General features: G+C 49.5%; 11 protein-coding genes across 11 annotated transcripts; 4 read left to right on the forward strand and 7 right to left on the reverse strand.

Moving 5' to 3' along the window:
- The first annotated feature begins 353 nt into the window (after window positions 1–353).
- Window positions 354–1,078, forward strand: EURHEDRAFT_411819 (CHY zinc finger protein). The gene is made up of 5 exons (XM_040781737.1): window positions 354–418; window positions 485–528; window positions 615–688; window positions 766–929; window positions 980–1,078. Exons 1-5 carry the CDS (start codon window positions 414–416, stop codon window positions 1,059–1,061), a joined length of 369 nt encoding a protein of 122 aa, XP_040639219.1. The 5' UTR covers window positions 354–413; the 3' UTR covers window positions 1,062–1,078.
- A 203-nt stretch (window positions 1,079–1,281) lies between these two features.
- Window positions 1,282–2,325, reverse strand: pre6 (proteasome core particle subunit alpha 4; the record flags this gene model as incomplete). Its single annotated transcript, XM_040786325.1, has 4 exons — window positions 1,282–1,627; window positions 1,680–2,067; window positions 2,117–2,169; window positions 2,294–2,325. The coding sequence occupies 4 exons, from the start codon at window positions 2,323–2,325 to the stop codon at window positions 1,282–1,284; spliced, it is 819 nt and encodes a 272-aa protein (XP_040639220.1).
- Window positions 2,326–2,988: 663 nt separating this feature from the next.
- EURHEDRAFT_411821 (putative RNA binding protein (Arp)) lies at window positions 2,989–5,922 on the reverse strand. The gene is made up of 4 exons (XM_040781738.1): window positions 5,349–5,922; window positions 5,212–5,269; window positions 4,430–5,136; window positions 2,989–4,379 (listed from the first exon to the last, which is right to left on the reverse strand). Exons 1-4 carry the CDS (start codon window positions 5,499–5,501, stop codon window positions 3,441–3,443), a joined length of 1,857 nt encoding a protein of 618 aa, XP_040639221.1. The 5' UTR covers window positions 5,502–5,922; the 3' UTR covers window positions 2,989–3,440.
- A 411-nt stretch (window positions 5,923–6,333) lies between these two features.
- Window positions 6,334–10,281, reverse strand: EURHEDRAFT_385968 (condensin subunit YCG1). Its single transcript, XM_040779663.1, has 2 exons — window positions 7,914–10,281; window positions 6,334–7,864 (listed from the first exon to the last, which is right to left on the reverse strand). Exons 1-2 carry the CDS (start codon window positions 9,960–9,962, stop codon window positions 6,560–6,562), a joined length of 3,354 nt encoding a protein of 1,117 aa, XP_040639222.1. The 5' UTR covers window positions 9,963–10,281; the 3' UTR covers window positions 6,334–6,559.
- A 216-nt stretch (window positions 10,282–10,497) lies between these two features.
- EURHEDRAFT_455151 (cysteine synthase A) lies at window positions 10,498–11,676 on the forward strand (the record flags this gene model as incomplete). Its single annotated transcript, XM_040784253.1, has 2 exons — window positions 10,498–10,615; window positions 10,679–11,676. The coding sequence occupies 2 exons, from the start codon at window positions 10,498–10,500 to the stop codon at window positions 11,674–11,676; spliced, it is 1,116 nt and encodes a 371-aa protein (XP_040639223.1).
- A 22-nt stretch (window positions 11,677–11,698) lies between these two features.
- EURHEDRAFT_45920 (putative sulfite oxidase) lies at window positions 11,699–12,935 on the reverse strand. The gene has a single exon (XM_040784560.1). It carries the CDS (start codon window positions 12,904–12,906, stop codon window positions 11,722–11,724), a length of 1,185 nt encoding a protein of 394 aa, XP_040639224.1. The 5' UTR covers window positions 12,907–12,935; the 3' UTR covers window positions 11,699–11,721.
- A 1,865-nt stretch (window positions 12,936–14,800) lies between these two features.
- EURHEDRAFT_45946 (ferritin-like domain-containing protein) lies at window positions 14,801–16,113 on the reverse strand. Its single transcript, XM_040784583.1, has 4 exons — window positions 15,882–16,113; window positions 15,548–15,826; window positions 14,976–15,493; window positions 14,801–14,919 (listed from the first exon to the last, which is right to left on the reverse strand). The coding sequence occupies exons 1-4, from the start codon at window positions 15,967–15,969 to the stop codon at window positions 14,911–14,913; spliced, it is 894 nt and encodes a 297-aa protein (XP_040639225.1). The 5' UTR covers window positions 15,970–16,113; the 3' UTR covers window positions 14,801–14,910.
- A 265-nt stretch (window positions 16,114–16,378) lies between these two features.
- EURHEDRAFT_411825 (Zn(II)2Cys6 transcription factor) lies at window positions 16,379–17,926 on the forward strand. Its single transcript, XM_040781739.1, has 2 exons — window positions 16,379–16,514; window positions 16,597–17,926. Exons 1-2 carry the CDS (start codon window positions 16,446–16,448, stop codon window positions 17,701–17,703), a joined length of 1,176 nt encoding a protein of 391 aa, XP_040639226.1. The 5' UTR covers window positions 16,379–16,445; the 3' UTR covers window positions 17,704–17,926.
- Window positions 17,927–17,992: 66 nt separating this feature from the next.
- EURHEDRAFT_536355 (NAD(P)-binding protein) lies at window positions 17,993–19,496 on the forward strand (the record flags this gene model as incomplete). The annotated part of the gene is made up of 2 exons (XM_040787332.1): window positions 17,993–18,364; window positions 18,427–19,496. 2 exons carry the CDS (start codon window positions 17,993–17,995, stop codon window positions 19,012–19,014), a joined length of 960 nt encoding a protein of 319 aa, XP_040639227.1. The 3' UTR covers window positions 19,015–19,496.
- Window positions 19,497–19,702: 206 nt separating this feature from the next.
- Window positions 19,703–21,979, reverse strand: EURHEDRAFT_522845 (uncharacterized protein). Its single transcript, XM_040786873.1, has 2 exons — window positions 20,271–21,979; window positions 19,703–19,952 (listed from the first exon to the last, which is right to left on the reverse strand). The coding sequence occupies exons 1-2, from the start codon at window positions 21,662–21,664 to the stop codon at window positions 19,784–19,786; spliced, it is 1,563 nt and encodes a 520-aa protein (XP_040639228.1). The 5' UTR covers window positions 21,665–21,979; the 3' UTR covers window positions 19,703–19,783.
- A 159-nt stretch (window positions 21,980–22,138) lies between these two features.
- On the reverse strand, window positions 22,139–22,905 carry EURHEDRAFT_385974 (uncharacterized protein). The gene is made up of 2 exons (XM_040779664.1): window positions 22,609–22,905; window positions 22,139–22,547 (listed from the first exon to the last, which is right to left on the reverse strand). The coding sequence occupies exons 1-2, from the start codon at window positions 22,629–22,631 to the stop codon at window positions 22,265–22,267; spliced, it is 306 nt and encodes a 101-aa protein (XP_040639229.1). The 5' UTR covers window positions 22,632–22,905; the 3' UTR covers window positions 22,139–22,264.
- Between the last annotated feature and the right edge of the window lie 609 nt (window positions 22,906–23,514).

Below are 23,514 nucleotides of genomic sequence, written 5' to 3' on the forward strand. Positions count from 1 at the left end.
AGGCGGTCAGGAGAAGGAGAAGTGCTCTATGCTCTATGGAGAAGAAGTATGAAATAGGAGAGAAAAGGAGAGCAGTAGTCGGTAGTGGTAGAAAAAGAAGTAGTAGAAGTAGTAGTAGTAGTAGTGGTGGTAGTGGTAGAGAGTGAATCAAAGAACAGGTTACTATCCGTGGCGCGAGGCAGCGGCATAATGTAAGCAGCCATTTTATACAGTTCGTGCCTATAATCATCTTGTCTGCCCCAGAAAATACCCAACTGTCGCCTACGGAGTACTGTCTATATTTGTTTTTCCACTAATTCCGTATCTATTGGCACCCTTAGCGCTTTCTACTTCTATACCACCCTGGTCCGGACAAAAAAAAACCTCCCACTCATCTCTACCAAGCGCCTCTGCACCAGTCGCAGTTCAACACCATGTGGTACGCTCTCTCTTCCTCAGGAACTCCCCTCCTATCATTCGTATCACAGTATACTAACAACAGCAGCAAACACATCCTCAACGCCCAAGTCGCCATCCGCTCTCCATGCTGTACGCCCTTCATCCACCTACCCCCTCTACAACCACAACCACACACCTAAGCGCCAACTAATCCTTTACTCTTTCAAAAACGACAGGCCGCAAATGGTTCGACTGCGCAGAATGCCACTTTGAACAGGAACCACATGCTCTCGCCAAGTCCCCTGAGATGGTACCCACCCCGTTGTCTCCCTGCGTCTCAAGGGTCTACACAGAAGGATATATATGAATAGAAACTGACAGGTGTAGACATTCGCCTGCAAAAAATGCAAAAAATGCTTCCGCAAAGATGCCGCCGAGTTCGAGGAAAGCGACGAATATTGTCCCCACTGCGATAACCATTTCGTGCTTGAGGCTAAGACGCCCAAGCCCGCGTTGCAGGTTGAGGGTGATGATGCGCGGATGGATAACAGGTACCCCTTCCCTCTTTCTATGTTATAAGAGGGTGTGCTAATGTGTGTAGGATGCTCAAGGATGATCGGGTGCATCTGCCGGAGGAGAAATCCATCTTTAATTTCAAGGATTTGTCAGATCGGATGGGTTAGATTGTTGTGTGAGTGGGTGTGGGTTACGATGAGACGATTATATCCTTCTTTGACATTTCTGGAGATACTTATTTAGTACTGTGATATAGCTGTATCATATTAAATTGTGACTGTTGAACTGGCAGTATCAAGCATAGACGATTTCATTGACGCTCTGAGAACATCTAATTCAAAAACAAGTGCATCATAGATATCCCGTATCTCATCCATTTAACAATGTCTACTCAGCAGACCGACCCGACTCCCCCGTCTCCCCACCACCAGGCCGCGTCAGAATAGCAGCCGTAGTAGTACCCGTCCGACCTGTCTTCTTCTTCGCCGCCTCCTCCTGCTTCTCCGCCTCTATGTTCTTCACGTACGTCTCGATCTGGTCATCGGGGAGCATCTCGATCGTCTTGCCGGCGGACATGATAGCCACCTCGATGTTCTTGGCGCCCGTCTGCACGACTTCCAGCAGCGACTTGATAGTGAGAGCGATGGTCTGCTCGCGGTCCATATCTTCGACGTGGTTGCGTTCGAGGAATTCGCGGACCGTCTTGCTCGAGCGGCCGATGGCGTTTGCTTTCCTGTTCGTTGTCAGCCCCCGCTTCGCCTTATTCCAGAGCCAAGAAAACATACCAAGCAGAATAAATCCCCGACGGCTCCGTCAAATACAATCTCGGCACTTCATCATTCGGATCGAACCCAGCAAGCAACGTGCTAATCCCAAAAGGCCGAACACCCCCACTCTGCGTATACCGCTGCTGCACACTCGCAATATGCTTCGTAATATACTCCACACTAACGGGGTCCTCGACGGTCAGGCGGTGCGACTGGGCTTCGAGACGGGCTTTGTCGATGAGGATGCGGGCATCGGCATTGAGGCCGGCGAAGGCCAGGGTAACGTGGTGGTCGAGGACGGCGATTTTGGAGGGCGTGATGCGGGTGTCTTGGAGTTTGAGGGCGGAGCGTTTTTCGCAGCCGATGACGACAACATCTTTTCCTTTTACGCCGACGGCGCAGGTTCCTGGACTCTTAGTTTGGGTGTTTAATGGATGGGTTGGAGTGGGTGGTACCTCTCTTGACGGCTTCCATGGCGTATTCAACCTGGAAGACGTGCCCGTCGGGGCTGGTTTTGTTAGGTCATATTCAGCATAATTCAGTGATTGCTTCATACCTGAATACTGCTCATTGTTAGCTTCTAAGCTCATGGTAAGATACTAGCTAGCTAGCTAGTAGTACCAGCATCTGACGTACCTGAAAGAGCTCGGTCATATCCGGACATTATGGGCTAGAATTCAGAAACAGGGACAACAAAAAGCAACAAGAATAAGACTTCGTGTGCTGAGGATCTAAGATAAGGTGGATGAAGGAATGAGAGGTATCGTGGTGGTGAGGATCTCCGGCCTGCTGGCGATGACGGATCCAGGTGTCCCGCGGCTCAGAGCTCCCAAGCGCTAGCCGCGCGGCTACAGAGTCTTGTCAGGTCAGTAGATTCACAGCCATGTATGAATTGTTATTGATGCTCGTAGGATGAAGAGGCTGTAATTGCTCTGTTATTCAAAAGAACTGTCAAACAATGCAGAGCGAATACGCAATGTACACTCATCACAGTGGAAAATACAAACCAACCTCTACGGAGTACTCCAGAGAAGTAAAGATATTCAGAAAGACATATGGACATTGAATACAATCTTATGTTCACTCCCGAAATTCACATCGCCTCAGCAGAGAAATACTGCGCTGTGTTGAAAACAAACCAACCTGGCCCAACACCTACCATGACCTCCGATGATTTCGGTTCCTTTGTAGACAAGACAAAAACATGAACAAAATATATCTAAATGCAAGTCGAGACATGCTAAACTTCCTCATCCGGTCTTCCATGCGCAGAAATGTCAGAAATAAATAGAACAAAAAAAAAAAAAAAAAAAAAAAAAAAAAAAAGAATGAAATGAAATGAAACTCCATCACCAAACAAACCCTACCCTCCGAATCCAAACAAGACAGGGCGATGAAAGACATAAAAACCCAATCAAAGAATTGATGTCGAAAGCGCCTTTGCCAGCCCACACCCCCCTTGCGTTTTGTTGCTGTTCCCAGGAGGGTCTACCCTTAGGCCCTCAAAACAGTTCGCTGGAAATAGTAAAACATGCCCAAATTTGAAATCAAACATAAAATAAAAGACCCAGAAACGATGACACGCTACCAGCCTGCTCCTCCCAACCGAAATGCACCAGAACGGCAAAATTTCCTTATACAAACAGCGTAGTATCGACCATCAACATATATCGACAACAATTCCAATCCATCCGTATTGACATAAACCAACGTGACCGAAAGACAAGAAAGGAAGAATAGATATGGTTCTCATTACTGCGTCATCCCGGTTTTAAACGTTTAAGCAGGAGACTTGTTAGCACCCGCACCGTTCCGGCGGGCGTGAGCATCGTCCGCAACGGTCAACCCACCGAGACCGGTGGAAAGGAAGGCGAACGGGTCACTGCCATCGTTGCCGTAGAAAGCACCGTTGGAGGCGCTGGTGGGGGCACTGTGATCAGCGCTCGTGAAAGCAGCTTGAGCGGCGGGGTTGGCGAATGAAGCGGTGGAGTGAGAGTTGGCAGAGCCGTAACCAGCGCTCATCTGGCCCATAGGAGGGTAGGCGGCGCCAGGGCCGCTGCCCAGACCAGAGGGCAAGGCGTAGTTGCTGGGGGGAGCACCGAACTGCTGGTTAAAGCCACCAAACGCACCGGCCGCAGAAGCGAAAGGAGCAGGAGCCGGAGTGCTGGCCATCGAGTTAGGACCCATACCGAAGCCAGAAGGAGGGTCCATCGGAGACGGGAAGGCCGAGTCGGCGACCACGGCAGCACCCGAACGCGGAGCACCGCAACGCAGACAGTTGATGTTCTTGGCAAAATTGTGGTAGCCACAGCCCTCGGAGCCACACTTCCAGTCACCGGCACGGAAGGGAACAACACCACCGTTGCCGCCCATACGGCCGCCGTGACCCATTCCGTGACCACCACCACCACCGCCGCCACCACCGTGCATGTGAGGAGGCATCATCGACGGAGGGCCGTAGCCGTAGGCACCATATCCAACCGGGTCGGGAGCAGCGGCCATAGCGGGGAACGAGCAGCGGAAACAGGCGGTACGACGCTGGAAGTTGGAGAAACCGCAAGACGGGCAAGTCCAGTCACCGGGACGAGGACGGTTCTTCGACGGAGGGAAGGGGGTCAGGATCTCGGCAGCACGGTCCAGAACACGGCTGGAGGAGGGGGAGACTTCGATAGCCTTTTCGTTGAGAGCACGACCGTTCATGCAGAGGCTTTCAGCGGCCTATGATATGTTAGCGATGGCAGCGGGGCCAGCGGAAAGAGATGCATTACCTCCTCATGAGACGAAAAGACGGCAAATCCGGTGCCGGTGGGCTTGTGCTGATCAGGCGTCCGCAGAGTCCAGAAGGCAATGGGACGACCACCAAACTGAGTGAACCAGCTCTCCAACTCCGACTGAGTAGTATCGTGGGGCAGACCGCTGAGGTGCAAGACCTTGCTGCGCTCAGCCAGGAAAGCACGGACATCGGCCCGGGCATCCATAGGACGGGTGAGGATTTCGGGGTGCTCATGCGGGGGTTGAGACTTGCGGATCAAACCGCGGAGGACACGGGCGAGGGTGATGGACTCCTCCATAGCGCGGCGGGGGGAAGCGGGGGCCAGAGCCTGCAGGTGGAAAGGCAGGTTGTGCTTGATCGGAGCGGAGGACTGGACGGGCTCAACTTCGAGAGCGGCACAGATGTTGGCGAGCGAGCTGGGGCCAAAAGGCAGCGACTCGGGGTGATGGGTCTGCCATCTCTGGTACTCGGTACGGAGGTCAAAGGTGCGCGAGTGCTGGAGGTAGGGAGGCAGGACGACGGCCTTATCGCGGGCCTCGCGGGGCAACTGGACACGGAGATCCCAAGAGTCAAGGGTGACGAAAGCGAACTCGAGATTCTTGCTGATGAGGTGTTCCTGGGCAAAAGCGTCGAAACGGTTGATGGCATCGCGGAAAGTACCTGCCGAGCGGACATGCTCCCAAGTCAGAGTGGTCAAGCTCGCTGTCAGGAGGCCGTCAGCCATTGAACCCGCAGATGACCGTGGAAGAGGTATACATGGCATAGAAGAAGACTTACTGCAGAGGGGAGTAATGGGCGTGTTGACGGGCTTGACGAGGACGGATTCGCGGTGCAGCTGTTGGTCAGGGGTTAGCACATTCCAACCTTCAACATTCCGATCACTGATCAATTGCATCTCCAATTGAAAGACATACCTCATCGCAGGTCTTGGTGTCCAGCAGCATCCACCCCAATTCAATCACCTCTGCAGAGTCCTTTGTGACGTAGACACCATGTTCATCGCAGGTGGTCGCGACGTGGATGACAATGTAGCGGTCCAGCTTGGGAGTGGGAGACGAGATGGACATTTTTGTAGGATTAGGTGAGGATAAGAGAAGAGAGAGAAAGATCTAGGAGATAGAGACGAAGAGAAGAAGACACTTGTCTATCTGTCGTTCTCTGCTGTTCTTCAGGCTCTCTGTCTGGCTGGCTGTGGGTTGACTGAGGCGACACAAATCCACGACGGAGAAAAAAGAAGAAAAAAAGAGTCGTGGATTAAGTGGGTTGAGTGGAATAAGTGAACCCAACGAAAGAAACAGAAGCAACAAATAAAACAATAAAAGAAGCAAACCCAGCGTAAAGAAGAGAGAGAAAAGGTAAGAGAAAAAGAGGGGAGAAAAGAAGGAAAAAGAAACGAGGAAAAATCGTTCGTTCGGGAGGAATTGAGGTGGACCGAGTAGTAATCACCAACACAAGTAAGTATATATAAACATATATATAGACAGTGGACTATTATGCTAGCTAGAATTGATTGGGTCTTTTCTTTTCTATGGATTATACTGTGGTATATGGTATACAGAGTACTCATAGTATGTTGACTGCTCAAGAGGTGTAAGTATACCGGAGGACCACGGAGCATACGGAGTACTGAGCACAGTACAATACATCTACACAATACATCTACATACGATTGATCGCTTTAGTTTATTCCATCTTGTCCGTCTAATTATTACAGTCATGTATCTTACATAGTACATGTACATGTACTCGTGCTAATGCCAATCCCTGCCATCTGACACCTGTGGCATCATGCAGCGAGATATGTACAAGCAAGTCTAACTGACTCGACAGATCTATTATGATAGTATTTAATTGACAATTCAGGGGGAGCACGAGGAAAAAGAAAAGAAAAATGTTCCTCGTCAGTTCCCTGGGTCAATCCGTGCCATCCAAAGGATCTTCTCCACTGACAGCGGAGAATATACAGAATACGGACTGAAGGATATATAGCGCAGTATCATAGACTAGATATATTCAATAACCATATATACCAGAATGAAAACACAACTCCAACCCAAATAAACATAACCATCATCAATCCATTACTACCAAGCAAACAACGCCATTCAACCCAAAACACAGAAAATTACTCATCCTGAACCTCCGACTTGACAATCGTCCCCCGACTATCCCCCTCCTCCTCCTCCTCCTCCTCCTCGATGATACTCGGCTCCAAAGAGAATTTCCGTCTCGCCAAGCCCGGCTCGATGGACGGCCGTACACTCCCAGACCTCACACTGCTCGCTCCAGATTTGACACTCATCATATCACTATCACCTTCCTCCGTACCTTCACGCGCCATCCTACTCGGGACCCGGATACCCTGTGCCGTCGCGAGCAGTTTGAGCACCGAGTTCTTAGCCTTGACCAAAGCGTTGCGACCGGTTGCATCACCGGCAGCACCTTCTTCGATGGCCTGATCGAGGAGTTCTTTGACTTGCTGTGCGAGTTCGATGTTCTCCTGTGTGATTTCGCCGTTGCTGCGGGTGCTTGTGCGGAATTGATCGTCACCTTCGGGGGGGCGCGAGCCGGAGCGGGATGGCGGTGGTGGTGGAGGTGCAATGTAGAGTTTGCTCATGAGGGAGAAGAGGAGTTTGCGCTCGTCCTTGGAGCAGCGGTTGGTGCCGGCGCTGATGCCCAGAACACGTTCCAGGATGTCCTTTATCACGGCTAGGTGGACGAAGCCGCAGGCGCTGGAGCTGGCTGTACCGCCGATGAGGACGTTTTCTCCGCCCAGGCCGACAACTCGTCGTTCGTCAGTCCATTCTGCGAGCATGCCTAGGACACCGGTCATTAGTGTTTTGAGTTCGCGCTGCGCGATTGTCTCGTCGATCTCGCCGTCGCTGTCTTCTTCGGCTTCAAGCGAGTAATGCTCCTCAGCTGCGTTCAAGACAGTACGCACGACAGGGACTGTAACCCGCTGCATGTGCTGCATGTTTGTAATTCGCGAATGGGAGTATACAGGGAAGAAGTAGGCCAATGACTGTCGTAGTGCGGGGTTCCCTCGAGTCCGCGGATGGAAGAAGGAAACGACAAGGTTCAACAAGAGCGTCTCCACGGCTGCTTGGTTCATCTCCTGAATGGCTGGCGGGACGTTGGGTCCAGAAGGCGAGAAAGCGCTCGTGAGCAGTAGCTTCGACAAAGCAGTAGCAGCGCCCGTCTGCACATCGCTCGGGGAGTTGGCCCTAAGTGCTCGGGCAAACACCTTCAACAGGGGTTTCTGGAATGGCGGTGGGGACACGGTCTCGCCGTCTGGCTGAGTGACGGGCGCAAGCAACGTAGGGTGCGTCGTAAGCATATCGCAAAGGATGTGAATGGCTGTCACCTGCAAAGCATCGTGACCTTTGCTGTAGCAATGAATGAAGAGTGTCATGTTCTCGTCGGCCAGGGTCTGAACAGTTAGCATCACCTCAAGTGTCAAGGAATGAATGGAAGCCTACCTTATCAAGTAAACAGCAAAGACCCAAGCACTCCAAGCCACGCTCCCGAATGGGAGCCTCGTGACTCCGAACAGCAGGCACAACCAGGTTGTTCAACATAGTCACCAAGTTCATGTTTTGCTGCAAATTGCCTTCTACATTCTGCAGCATGCAAAGAGCAATGTGCAAGCACTTCATGTTGATGACAATCTCTTTGAGAACCTTAGCCTTAGCCTCATCCTTGTTAAAAGATGCCTCAGAAGCGGGCGTCTCAGACCGAGCACGGCTAGAGGCGTCGTCGCTAATTTCCGACCTGGCAGAGACAAAGCTGTCTTCGGTAGCGATGGTATCGTGGACTTCAGCGATGGCCTCCAGAACCACACTGCAGAATTCAGCCTCTGCAGACAGGTCAGGTCCGCAGACACATCTCAGGGTCTCGACGGCAAGCTTGGTGGTTTCTTCCGGGAGCTCGGGGATGGCCAGGGATTCTCGGAGTAAAGAGAACATCTTCCGTCGTCCCACTTCGTCACTGTAGTCCATGGTGATAGCAATGTGCAATAATTGCTCCACGACAAACTCTTGTTCCACACTGTCATCATCGTTTGCCTCACCACTCTCCTTGGCGGTCTTCTTTCGCTCCAAGAGCTCATTCAGGTACTTCTGAAGATAGTGTGCCAGAGCAATGACCTCGGGCATCTTGTCGTCAGCAAGGCTGTCGTATTTCCCATCATGCTCGACCCGACAGAAGTCGTTGAACGAGCGCAGGAGGAATGATGACTCTCCGTTCAGCGACTCCCAGTACGGCTCATCGAACACGACTGCCTCCCGGTAGTCTGGACGCCCCTCCCAGAAGCTACGCATAGCTTCATGGGCAATGCCAGACTCCATACCGGAATTCACCACGTCAATTCTCTCGAGCAGCTCGAGGAGTGCAGCAATGTTTGGTGGAGAGCGTTGTGGGGCACCAGATCCTCCTTCTGCTTCGTTGTTCTCCTTGTTTGTGCCAGCACAGTCCTCAATCCACCGGTCGTAAAACAGTTTGCCAGTAGCTTTCCGAACACTCTCGTCTCGATCCCGGAGACCCCACCGCAGCATCTTTTCTCTCATAGACAGGGAAAGATGACGGAAGTCGCCCAATGTTGGAAGAAGGCGAGAGTACAATGCGCGCCGTGTCGCAGAGTCGAGATCGCGAGCTCGTTCCAGTAGATACGGAAGGGTTCCCGGAGAAAGAGGCAAGTTGGTGAGTAGGGTCTTTCGTACATCGCCACTCGTATCATTCTGCATAATGTCGATAAGCTTCTCCAAGAGAGCACTGTTATCGTCGTTATCATCGTCCTCATCATTCCCTGCCAGACGCCCGAGACCCATGACCGCTTGCACTCTCACAGAAGGCTCCTTATCCCTGATACGCTTCAACAGGCCTTGGCGGATGGTGTAAAATAAGTCGTCGTCGATGCTGTCGAGCGAGTTGACAATAAGCGTGATTAACTGCGTAGCGCGGAAGCGCACGATTTTGTCCTTGGCTACCAAAAGCGGCGACACCACCGCAACAAGACTGGTCGCGAGACGCGCCGTCGGAGTCTCGGTAGAAACATCGTCGTCTTCTTCCAAAGCAAACAGCTCATTATCCTTTTCCGACGCATGTGTCAAGAATGTGCCGACAAAGCGCAGAATGCGATCACCGACAGGTTCTGTCTTCTTAATGGGGAGGATCCGTAGTACACATCGGCCAACTTCCACGTTGAACTCCTTCTCGGGATAGGTCTCTTCATTCGGCAGCGAGAGTTCCTCTTGCTCCTGGTTGTCCTTGGACTTCTTTCTCAATATCCCACAGGAGATCTCCTGCAATTTCCGAAGGCGAACAACTAGCTTGCGGTGTCCGGTTGTCGATCGTTGGGCGTCGGCGAAAATCGAACACACGTCCCGTCGCAAGTTGGGGGATGTTTCGGGCAATGGAGGCTCTTCTGGGATCACGAAAACAGGAGGCGCAGAACCGGCTCGTCCAGAGGGCTGGACGGACGTCTTGCGTGTAGCCGAGGACGTCGAACGGGCGGAGACGCGAGCGGGCATGGTGGTGTCGCTGAGGGGTAGTTTTCACTTGTCGTGATAGTTGTTGGGTGAATGGGATATCGACCACACTAATACCAACAATTCATCGCAATAACAATTCGTATATTATCGTTCAGCAATCCCAAATTTATCGAGACGGGAAGGACTGCGGCGTCGCAAGATGAAGCCGTGGTCGAGGTTGTCCTCAAAGAAGCCGCCGATAATCGACAAGTCACGGGGCGGCGGGATAAACAAACAGCCCAAACAGGCAATATCTTGATAAGGGCTAGGGCTGCACGTGTTGTGGTACAGACGTACCCTTCTATGCATTAAGTTTATCTATAGTGGTCATTACTTGAAAAAAAATATGTATTGCTTTTCAATTTATGACGTTCGACTCCATCTGATCCTCCCAAACATTGTAGTAATGCACGTCACGCCACTTTTCACGTGATGTCTGACTAACGCCGAAAACCGGGGCTCCGGGAATTGCCCGCCGCCGGGCTCTTGTTCTCGTCGGAGTCTACTGTGTCGTTCGATTGCAGGACTGGACAAAATGTTTCGCCAGAGTATTCGCCGGTTTGGCACCACGGCCCTCCGTGCTGCAGAGGGGTCTACCGCCTATGCTGTGCGAGTTTCGCAAGCCCAGGGCTCTGTCAATGGCTTGACAGAAGGTATGCGATCCCCTCATTTACCGGGAAGCATGGAGCAATGCTAACATACCCGTCCTACAACAGCAATTGGAAACACCCCCCTCATCCGCTTGAAGCGTATCTCTGAACAAACCGGCTGCAACGTCCTCGGTAAAGCCGAATTCCAAAACCCTGGTGGCAGCGTGAAAGACCGAGCCGCTCTCTTCGTCGTCAAGGATGCGGAGGAAAAGGGACTCTTGAAGCCCGGCGGTACCGTCGTCGAGGGCACGGCCGGTAATACGGGTATTGGTCTCGCCCACGTCTGCCGCTCCAAGGGCTACAAGCTCGTTATCTACATGCCCAACACCCAGTCGCAGGGCAAGATTGATCTGCTGCGTCTTTTGGGCGCGGAGGTCTACCCGGTCCCCGCGGTGGCGTTCGACAACCCCCAGAACTACAACCATCAGGCGCGGAGACATGCTGAGTCGCTCGATAATGCTGTGTGGACGAACCAATTCGACAACGTCGCCAACCGCCAGGCGCATATTGAGACTACGGGACCCGAGATCTGGGCCCAGACTGGCGGCAAGATCGATGCGTTTACCTGTGCGACTGGAACAGGTGGTACTTTCGCTGGAACCACGCGCTACCTGAAGGAAGTCAGTGAGGGACGAGTAAAAGCTTTTCTGGCTGATCCTCCGGGTAGTGTGCTGCACAGCTACGTTCAGAGCGGTGGTAATCTTATGGACCGGGCTGGTGGCAGTATTACTGAGGGCATTGGTCAGGGCCGTATCACGGAGAACCTCAAGCCCGATGTCGATTTGATCGACGGGTCGCTGAACATCAGCGACGAGAAGTCGATTGAGATGGTCTACCGCTGCTTGGACGAGGAGGGTCTTTACCTTGGTGCTAGCTCTGCCTTGAACGTTGTTGCTGCCAAGGAAGTCGCCGAGAAGCTCGGCAAGGGTCACAACGTCGTGACTGTTCTATGTGATGGAGCCTACCGGTATGCTGAGCGGTTGTTTTCCCAGACATGGCTCGAGAGCAAGAACCTACGCTCTGCTATTCCCAAGCATTTGGAAAAGTACATAGTGCTGCCTTAAGTAGTCATGTATTATGAAGTAAATAGACAGTTTCTAGATGCTATTTTAGGCGATCGTAATATTCATGGCCCTCCCGTATCCATTATATCCAACTCCCCTGAGATTCCACTGCGAATGCTCTTTCTGCACATTCCCTCCAGCATCAAACGCTCGACTCCAAATCTCTTTCCCTGTCCCAGGCTCTATATCAACTTCAGCTCTCCACAGCACCCAGCACCATTTATTTCTCTGTCCCTCACTCTTCCCGATCTCTGCATCCACCCAATTCTTCCCCCGATCCGTCGAGACCTGCACGCGCGTGACCGGGCCATCGGCCGCATTTGGTACTGCATACCCTTTCACCTCAACTTTCCCATCGCGCAACGTAACAGTCTCCTCGTCCGTCGGAACACCGATGACAGAGTTAATGGGTGTATCGTACATAGGCGGAGTACGGTCCCAGTGCGGTTCAGCGGACTCCTTATCGACAGCCTCTTCAGGAAGAACCTTATAATCGCGTTTCTGGTAGAAGTTGGTAGATTCATGATCTTGGATTGTGATTTTATCAAGCCATTTGACCCATCTAGCGCCCGCGATACCGGGGAGGACCGCGCGGAGGGGATAACCGTGTTTGGGCATTAGGGGCATATCATTCATTTCAAGTGCCAGAATGACATCGCCCCCATCCTCATCTTTCATAATCCTTTCAAGCGGCACACTACCCCCATACCAAGTATCATTTTGGGTCCTAACCTGGTAGCATGAAAATGCAGCATGCAAATTCTCAATCCTTCCGGTAATCCCACCTGCGCTCCGCAACACGTCCCTCAACTTCGGTCCCTTCCATTTACAATTCATCACTGCGCCATCGCCCCAATCTATTCCCTCGACTTCCCGTAGAAGAGTACGCATCGTGTGTCGTCTGTTCCCCGCGCATTCTAGCGCACATATTATCTGATATTGTGGGAATTCGGTTGCGAGCTGTTTCACGGACAAGGTAACTGGGGTGCGGACTTGGCCGTCGATGCGGACCAGGTGGTCTTCACCGGTGGGGAGATGGGGTATCGGGCCATGGTTTCTGTCATAGCTGATGTCTTGGGGAGTGTAGAAGCTGAATCGAGTTAGTAGGTTGGTAGCTAATCCGGGTAAAGCGGAGGAAGGATGATACCTATCCACTAGGTTTTTGGTCGGTGGTTCGCGATTTAGCGGTTTCTCGACGGAGTATTCGACTTGGTTAGGTCCATCCATCATAGTGCCAAGCAAAAATATCTCAATTGAACTGCAATGTGTTTGAGATGAAAGTCGAAATGTGGCGGGTTGGACACTACGTCATCGTAACGTGACATCGATCTGATAAGATATGCCCTAACTGTATAGTTGCGTCCCAGGACTAGCATACTAGATGGCTATGGAGACTTTTCGGTGATCGAAAGATAACCGAAAAGACATTAGCATATTTATCGACAAGTTATTGATATCCATTAAGCCTACATATGTAGTACATTCCTACTTCAGCCGCAGAGCTGAGATGCCTTCAGGGACCTTCAAAAAACTTGTAAAAGTCCTCAATCCCATAATTTTGTTGTCTTGTCATTATTTATTTCCCCATTCTCGAAGACAAGCGATATCACCGGCCTCCCTAACAGACACAACGCAAACCGGGTTTTTCGGTGGCACAGAATTCGAGGGCCGGAGCCGGGCTTTCTTCTCCAGATAGCTAACCCAACCAGACTATACATCCTCGCCACCAGTACCCTGCAATTCCACCAACTCCTTCGACAGAATATATAATCCACAGCCGTCGTGATTGTCGTCATAACCCCCTTCCGTTTTTAGAATTCGTATAATGAGCAGTACAGAAGTCTACTGACTTAATCTTATTCCGGTGGTCATGAAACTTGACTCAGTGTATCTCCTACATCTGCTAAGCTCCCACTCACTAGATCCAGTGATATCCCATCTGGAACGACCGTACACGGAAAGTTCGCCATTTCCGAGGGTAACCTTTCTCAGTAATTCGGCGTGGGAGTTTTTCGGCATCGCGGGTGTCCGTTGCAGGATGTCGGTAACGCGTGGCGTTGTTGTGTGACCGGAACAAATGGAGACCATATCTTTTCGCTTCTGGAAAGGACTTGAGCCATTTCTTCGCGGGTGTATTCCACGGGTTCTTGTAGGCTCATCGTGCTGCGTTGTATTTGTTTTGTCGGTGGGGTGTGGGAGAGGGATATTTGAGAAGTTTTCAATGGAGAGGGATCAAGTGTACCGGCATTAAATACCACCTTAGACTTGTGTCGTCCAGGAATTATGTGAAGGTCAGGCATATGTTTTCAATAAGCTTTATTCTCAAAACTTAGCCGGTAAATAGCAGTATAATACTATGGTTTTATATATAATTCTAGCGACTGAATGGTGATGACCATTTCTTTTTAAATTCAGGACTAACTCAACTATATCGATAACTAGTTACTACTGATTGTAATAGACATTTTGTCTAAGTTCTTTTTTTTTTTTTTTTTTTTTTTTTTTTTTTTTTTTTTTTTCGACATTTTGTACTTACCAGAATCTCAGATAACTATCTGGTTTCGTACAGCCAACCCTAAATCAACCAGAACATACATTCCAAAAGTACTTACTTGCTCCCCTTGGCATGAAGAAATAACCCAAAATCCAACGGCGGGATGAGTTCTTACAGGATGGGCTGCGCTTATAATTTTCAGTACGATAATGATCTTGATACTATATTATCCAATCCCCCATTCTGTATCCACGACGACTAGCCTGAGTACATTTTACCTCTAAATGATAGAAATTTTGTATCGAAAGAATATTAGCAATCAAATGAATGTTTTTTTTTTTAAAAAAAAAAAAAAGCATTTGCATAGAATTATGAATATTATGAACATTAATAACTCAATGGACTCATTACCAGACTATTCCCCCATATTAATACACAAATATAAATCCCACGCGTTAAACCATCATAGCAGCAAAAAGAGCACTAATACCCATACCAGCACCGAAAGCACCGCTCATTGAGTTCTTAGCGGCAGCCCCGGTGAACAAAGACGAGGGAGAGCTCATCGAGGCACTAGGGGTCATCGATCCAGAGGCCATCGGCATCCAGCCGGAGGGCATAGCCATGGAACCCGAGGCAGACGGCATCCATTCGGACATGGAAGCAGAGGGCGTAGGCATCGGCATCATCATGCTGCTGCTGCCCATGCCCATGTCACCGCTCTTCATCATGTCGGAGACCTATGAGACCTATACTGTCAGCAATCGTTTCTAGTAGATGCCAGTGGTTCTATGGCGGTACACACCTCAATAATAGCAGGACCAGCAACAATGTTGTCATCAGTAGCCTGCTTGTCTCCACGGGTCAAAACAACGTAGCTCTGTCCCATGACACCCTTAGGAACAGTAACCATGAACTTCCCATTACCCTTATCCTGGATAGACGCCCAGACAGGACCAGTAGCAGTAATAAAAGCAGCATGCACATCCTTAGCGTTCATTTTCTCAAAGCCCTCGCCGGCCATCAACTGCACCATGGAGCCGGTCATCGCCTTGCCGCCCGTCATCATGAGGGACGGGAAGGCTTTGACGGGCAACATCATGTTGCTGTCGGGGCACGAGGCAATAAATGGTGAAGCGACGGTGTACACTTCGTTGAAGTCGAGGGGGTTGTCGAAAGGCTGCGCGGCAGGGGCTTCGCCCTGGGCAGCGCGGAGGTAGGCGCTGTGGCGCGCTTCGACGGTGAGAATACTACCGGCTGCAGAAAGGTAGGTAGCGTTCATAATGTGGGCGGCTGCGCCGAGGTAGGCGCTGACACCGACGCCTGTATTCATCAGTATCTTCCATCATGCAATTGATGATTCAGGGGCAGACATACCCTCCAGCATGCTACCAACAGCGAGGAAGCTCTTAACATCGGTCGCCGGGAAAGAGTACGTGCATCTCTCGACCGGCTTGACACCAGCAGCAGACAAAGCCTTGGTCAAGAAGTCTTCGTGGGCCTTTTCATCCTCCGCAACCATCTTGATGTTGGTGAAGAAGGCAGAGTCCTTGAAACCAGCGGCCATGAAGTCCGATTGGGTGTAGTTCTTCAGACCCTGCTCGTAGAACGAAGCCTCCAGATGCTCGAGAGTCAAGGCGTACTGGAGGATGTCGGCTGGATTTTTTTTTATTAGCATGGTTAATGAAGCAGCTGGCAGAAGAAGACGTACCGTCGGTAATATCACCACGCCTGGCGACAGGGCCGGCCTGGACGAGACCGGCGGCGGCCAGGGAGATCAAAGCGCTGGAGAACTTCATGATGACTGAAATGGTCTTTGGTCTGCTTATCGGTTCGTGGCGATGATGCGTTGTGGGTGGAAGAGTCTAATTCGAGGGAGAACAGGGCCATTTATATAGCATTGCCGAGTCTTTTCATTCCAGCAGGACTTCTCCTCAACTGTATGCACTCCACATTGAGATAGTTCTAGCATCTACAAAGAATACTGAACTAGTAGTACTTGTATAGTTGAGCCCTGATACAGTAAACTCTCGACAGACGATCTTCATCTGCGGAGGATAAACCAGGGCACCATTGGCCCGATGCAGTATGCATCTCCACGGCAAATGCACAGCCGAACACGAAAACGAACGAAAACGAGAACGAGGGCACATAAGGCCGGAGCGAAAACGAGCGAAAACGACAACAATCAATTCATTTCCCTTCCTTGTTTTGTTGGATGCAATAGTTCGACTATTTGCCAAGTTTGCCACTTTTCTCCGCATTTTAATACAATATGCCTCCGCGGAGCGCCCATAAGAAGTCCCGGAATGGCTGTGATCAATGCAAGCGCAGACGTGTTAAGGTAGGCTAGTAGTGCTATCCTCGCTCCGTATCGGTTTTCCTTCCAGCGTATGTCGATCGATCGATCGTACTAATCTGGCCAGTGCGATGAGAAAGGTCCATCATGTGCCAACTGCATAGCTCGCGAACTGGACTGTACCTACGCCAATGCTCCTCGGCGGCCAGTCCCTTCAAGCGGATATCAGGATGATTCCCGGGAACATTCATTCGGCCTCGTGGATTTAGAATTAATGCACAAATTCTCCACGGAGACGTATGAAAGCCTTTGCAACGATCCCTCGGACCATTATGCATGGAAGATTGTTATCCCGCAAAAGGCTCTCGCCTATGACTTTTTATTGAATAGTGTGTTGGCAGTCGCTGCGTTGCATCGGGCCACCACCACCGTCGACAAAGACGATGCACCAGCTGCTGCGCTGGGATACATCGACACGGCGCTGCGGTATTACAACAAGGCCTTTGCGCCGTTCCAGCGGGCCCTGAATAGCCTGACACCGCTGAATTGCGAAGCAGTATTCGCCCACTCCATCATCATAACCGTCATCAGCATCGCTCTCCCGCAAAAACTCCAACTCACCACAATCGAGCGAAATGACACTGCTCGAGTTACTGCCCCAACAACCACCCCCAATAGCATGATAGAGAACATTGTCGTGGTCTTCGAGCTCCTGCAAGGCGTAAAAAGAATTTTAAGCATCGCCCAACCCTGGCTAAAAGCCAAGCTCTTCACCCGCCGCCATGACTTCCTCAACGACTGCATCGATCCAGAAAAAGAACTACTAGAGATTGACCAGAGCATCCCCGACACCAGATCTGCCTTTACAAAACTCACCACCCTAAACGAAACCCTAGCCAGCTTTGACCCTGATCAACACCGCGTCAACAATGAGGCTATTTCGCTCCTTCGTCGGTGTTTCTCGCGGTATGCCACATCGGGAGAGCCATCGGCTGTCTTGACATGGATCTCAGCTGTGGGGAAGGAGTTTGTGGAGTGCTTGCGATGTCGGAAGCCTTTTCCGTTGCTGATTCTGATGCATTGGGGGGTGTTGCTGGGACAATTGGATGGGCGGATGTGGTGGGCTAGGGATTCGGGGAGGGCGCTGGTTATGGAGTTGTTGGTTGTGCTACCACCGGGGACTTATCGGTGGGATGGGGCACAGTTATGGCCGAAAGAGAGGTTTGCTCTGTGACCAGGTCTGATTTAATGAGTATATTCACCCATTTGGATACCGCCGGAGTTTGTCGGTATGGATGGCCATGATGTCATTCGGGGTTTCTGGGCACCTATAGTGGCTAGGAAGTGCTTGGCTATTTAGTGAATAAAGCAAGTAACATATAATAATCTATAGCATAACTACTAGTATGTAGTCTGAAACCGGAAGCTCAACTTGTGTATACATGACGTATGGGGCAATACAACAATATACATCTATATCACATAGCAAACCAAACCCAATCTCAGCCAAAAAGACCAAAAAAATGCCCACAATCGCCCTCTTCGGCGCAAGCGGCCAACTAGGCACTGCAATCCTCAACGTCCTCCTCACCGACTCCTCCCTCGATATAATCCAGATCCTCGCCCCAGGCACAGCTTCCAAAGTCCCCGAAAATGAACACCCCAACCTCCGCACAAAGTCTATTGACCTAACATCTGCAAAACGTGAAGACCTCGCAAAGGACCTGTCGGGAGTAGATGCGGTGGTTAGCGCACTGAATGGCAAGGCATTAGAAGCGCAGAGCGTTATCCAGGATGCGGCGGCGGATGCGGGCGTTCGACGGTTCTATCCGAGTGAATATGGATCGCATCATGTTTATCGGAAGCCGGGGGATACGGGTGGGTACATCCATCCTGTAGGCCTTTTCCTTGTCCCTTAGAATAGAATGATGGTTAGGGCTAAACTGACGAAAAACAGATGTGGAACATGAAAGATCAATGTAACGAAGCAGCCCTGCACCACCCAGCTATCACAGCTGGCAAAATGACATACACCCTAATCGGCTGCGGGGACTTCTACAACCAACCCCGAGAAAAGACCTGGTGTCCGTGGACTCAAACATCCCCCGAGAACAACGAATACACAATCCACATTATCGGTTCCCCTGAAGCCACTGCAGACTTTACACATACAGAAGACTTTGCTGCTTTTCTCCTCGAAACTATCCGGCATCCGGAAGTCAGCGAAAACAAGCGGTTAAACTGCGTCAGCGATCATATAAGCCACGAAGACATTGCAAGATTATTAGAGAAATACTCCGGGAAGAAAGTGAAAAAGAGCGTGCTTCCGCTGGAGATTATGCATAAGGTAATGCGGGATCCCAGGGAAGCACCCAAGGAGCTCAGAGACGCGCCGAGTGCGTTTCCGGTTGACTTTTGGTTTTTGGTGAAGGGAATGCAGGGGGCGGGGCGGTTTTGGAGAGCGAAGGGGGAGGTACATAATGATTTGTTTCCGAGACTGAAGGTGAGGACTTTTGAGGGGTACTTTCAGGAATTGTTTGGATGACCGATAACTGTCCACTGGGGCGCTACCATGCTTCAAAACTGCTAAAATGTAACTAAATCCTTAACCTGAGCCTATGTACCGTCATTTCCAGCTCCCATAAGCACGCGAGCGTCTATCTGCGACAGGCAGTTGGTGAAGACATTGCAGATTTCCATGATCTTTGGAAGGATCTTCTGGTCCCAGTATGCGAAATATGTGCTAATTGCGTCGTCAAGCTCATCGATATAGAAATCTATATCAAAATACGCCCTGTTCAATTAGCAAGTGGCATGCACTAGAGAGAGTTTGAAGGGAAAACATCATATCGGCGAGTTACTGGTACTGTCATAGTATTTCTAACCAAACGATTCCCGGTTAGATGGTCCTTTTCCGATTTCGCACAACGATGGCGCCGATGATTCACTTGAATATTGGTTGGTCTCTGTCCGAGACCGAGCTCTTGAACCGTATTAATGGTGCCCGAGTCAGAAGTAGTTCTCAATTGTTCCCGTTTGCACCCTCCGCTTGGACACCAGGAGCATAGCAGGCCGAGACCAAGTAGGGAAAGGCCATATTCTGGGAGCGGATCAGAATCTGAAGAACAACCGCCCATACGCTTCGAGTAGAAATTATTGGGTGCATTCTTGGGATCGACTGGACTGCTTGATGGTCTTGAGTGGCAACAATGGCACATCGACTTGTCTGCAATCACCCAGGTCGGTCATTGGGGAATTAGTCAGGATGAGGGATTGGAGTATGTCCTTTAGATATTCAATCCAGTAAATATTGTTCACGGCCCCGAGCCTTCAAGCACTGTAGCTACGCAGTAATGGTACTTAGTGGGCAAGTCAGCCAGGGTCTGATCCGCATGGTACAGGGCATCCGACTTGGTTTCAAGCACGTCCTGGGCCCCTTTGTCTCTAATGGCATGATTAAGCTCTATCATGCCGAAGCTCTGTCTGACTCAGCCGAGGCTATTTATGAAATAAACAATAAAAAATTCAATTTATGTTATGTGACGATAAGCAGCTAATGGCTAACTGCCGATGCTTGCAAATATTGCCAACGAAGAAATAGGAGCAAAAGGCAAGCCTTAGCCCTTTGACACGTGGTCACACGATGAATGGATAGTTTTCCTTTCTTCTTCTTTTTCTCCAGATCCGATATTGTTGTCGATAGATACCTGGTTCAGATATGAATATCATTTGTTTTATCTACTATCTACCGAGCCTGTGACAGGAATAGCTAGTTAATCTTTCCTGCGCCTTCTAACGTACGTCTCAAGCTGGTCCAGTTGGCCTTTTAAGGGAATCTCTCGAGTATCGATTGTTATGCAAGAGATTCCATCCGCAACACACCAGGTTAGATTTTCGTTGAGACTTCGCTTTAGGAAATTCGGGTGTAGTGGTTCCATATACTGGTTCAGTATCTCCGACGTCAACTCTTGATTCTGAAGGGCTTCAACTGCCGCCCGTCGGACATGTCTGTCCTTGTCCTCAAATCGTGCCGCCACAGCCTTCACAATCTCTCCAGGCAGTGGTCCTTGGTTCTGAAGCGCCTCAATTGCCACACGTAGAATTTTGAGAAAATTTATGGCTAAGGGTTGGGAGGCACCATGTCTTAAATATAAAGTTGCCAGATCCAGGACACTCAATGAAATAACAGGTCGTGACTGGAGCGATTTAAAAAGTAATATTTTGTTCTTGTCAGACGCTTGTGCTAAGGCTCCTTTCACGGCCTTATCTGGAAACTCCCTTTTGCCTGCTAGCCAGGGTGGTTGTCCTCGAAACTTGCATTCAAACAATAGCCATAAAGATAGTTGACCCTCTAGCTCTGATTGGAATTGAGAGAAAGACTGACTTCCCTGTCGTGGCACCACTTCGTTCAAGCAATGCATGATCAGCCATTGATGCGTAGGTCCCAGAAGGTCGCGTGGCTCTTCCTCAATAGTCTGGAAGAAACAGAGTGTTTCCCTTTCTCCCTCAGCGTCAATCAATCCAGAAACAAGACTCCAGAAGATATCATAGCGTGCATGGCATTTATGTTTCTGAAGGAATTTAACAGGCTTGGTCTTCTTCATTTCCTTGTCATGTCTAAGTTCAAGATATTTGAGAGGTTGCCTTGCCTTCCACTGACGTACAAAATACCGTGCTGCAAAATACTCTTGAAATGTCAAATGCAAATGGTAACTCCGATTGGTGCTCTTTTGTGAAGGGTCTGACGTCCGTAGAAAGGAGAGGCGTGGAAGAGTCTTGTCAAGCAATATAGTCACACCAGGGACACCAGGGACACCAGGGACACCAGGGAGTTGGAACTGCTCTGATATAGCATTCCGGCTCTCCGAATCAAAGTATATAATGTCTTTATGCAGTCCTGTAATTGCAAGGCCTTCAAGAAGATAGATCTCTATGACAATTTGATCCATCTTTGCACTTTCAACATCAGATGACATCACCCGTTTCCCGTCAATTTGTTTTTCCAGTCTCGCGACATCCATTTTCCATAAGTTTCCCTCAATTTCTTTGTAAATAACAGTCATGGTCTGTGGCATAGACCTGCCGCTGAAGCTCTCCCAGGTGTAGCAGAGTGCATCCAACTGGATTGGTATCTGTACGAGACCCTGGATTAGTGAATGGTCTCTGAGAAATAACTGAACATAATTGACTTTCATATAATCATCAGCGAAAGCATGGGGCTCTGATGCCCATCCAGCCGTATGGCTGCTGTTCGGCTACGGGTAAAGCTTGCCACCCAATGGAGCACTGTGGGGGGCCATCCTTGGTCCCTGAGGCATTGTATCAGCCTGCCAGGTAGGACTGCATTAAACGCGCTTTCTCCTGACTGGAAGTTGGATTCATTCAAGACTCCTGAGCATGTAAGGTAGACTGTTGAACACCATAAACACAAGCTGCCACACTAACAGTTGGAATTTTTTTTTTTTTGTTTGAGATTTTTAATAGCCAATTGAATTCTTTTTCTGTATCCATTTTTGATGCAGGGCATCTGAGCGTGGAGTTATGGGATGAAATGGAGGGGCGATCGATTTCGAATGGGCTTATGCAGAGGTGGGTTATATGCAGAGGTGGGTTATATGCATAGGTGGGTGAGACCCACGTAAGGTAATGAGATTTAAGTGAATAGGCTGGCACCGTGACAATTTTGATATTTTTATTAATAGTGTCAAATCATCATTCCAGGTAAATCATGAGCTGTGATAATTAAATACAACAACTATATTTCCTCACATAATATCATCCCAACTTTCAGCCCCTTATGCTTTTTCAATAAGTTCTTGGGTCTCAATAGGATCAAACGAAGCAGTATCTACCTCCTCACCATCCTTATAGAGAACCGTCAAGGGCATCTCATCTGGGCTATGCTGAGGATGAATAAATCCACTGTCCACAATGACGAACTCAACATTCCCTCCACGGTCTTCATCCGCCTCCCAAAAAATGGGAGTTAATGACGACTCTTCTCCCATCCAGGGAGCCCAGTAATGCACAACGACTGGCTTTGGGCTGTTCATAATGGCCTCGAAAACTTCGCCGGGGCTAGAAGAAGAAATAGGAGTTAGTCATATAAGCAGGGACTCAAGATGAGAAGCAGGCGTACTCTTGGAGGACTTGGACTGGCATTTTGAGAATATTAGGCCTGGGACTTGGTATTGAATTGAATTGAGTCTTCTGGTTTGTGACGATGTGAGAAAGATGGTAAATGATGGAGTGGGAGAGAGGGGTATCAAGCTTAATTTAAAGACGGATCTGGGCAGCTCAGCTGAGATTTTCAGCTGCTATTTTAACCAGACACGAAGTGGATGTTGTGTTAGCGGTGCAGACCAGGAGCTGAGAACATGGCTGGTTCATTTACAATAGATGTGGGAAGCGTAGTTGTCTCTAATTTGATCAAAATCAATACTTTACGGGGCACGCTAACTCACCAAATAGTGGGCCTTGCATTTTTTTTGTGATCTGATATGCTAGTATAATCCAGCTCTTTTCAGCTGAGCGAAAAAGTGGATTGATCTTCTTTCATACGTCATCAGCAAAATTGGCTGATGGCAGGGTAGTTCAGCTGAATACTATCTAGCTTCTAGATAGATAAAAAGGAAATAACTCACTCGTAAAACATTTTCAAAGGTTTATTTTAGATATAGAGATTATAATAGTAATATGTATAGTGTCACGGAGTACGGGCATTCACCAATAACACAAGATGTTTGTATACTTTGGCCTGTTTGAATACAGGGCAGGAACCCCCTTCGCACACTAGATAGCGCAGCGCTGGCAGGCCCAGCTTCTTTCTTTCCTTCTCCATGTTAGTATTTTGATAGAGAGCCTACCAATAAATTTATATTGTTCGAGACTGTCACATATAGAATAATAAGAAATTGTCGCGGATATTCTCCTTAAGTATCCTAGGCAGTGACTGAAGAGGTACCAAGGCGCCTAATAACTTAGAAAGATCAAGTAACCACCATCATGGCTCTGCTGTTGTATCTTTTCTTCTTTTTTTTTTTTT

This window comes from Aspergillus ruber (genome assembly GCF_000600275.1).
Source record: "Aspergillus ruber CBS 135680 unplaced genomic scaffold scaffold00011, whole genome shotgun sequence".
NCBI classification, from domain to species: Eukaryota; Fungi; Ascomycota; class Eurotiomycetes; order Eurotiales; family Aspergillaceae; genus Aspergillus; species Aspergillus ruber.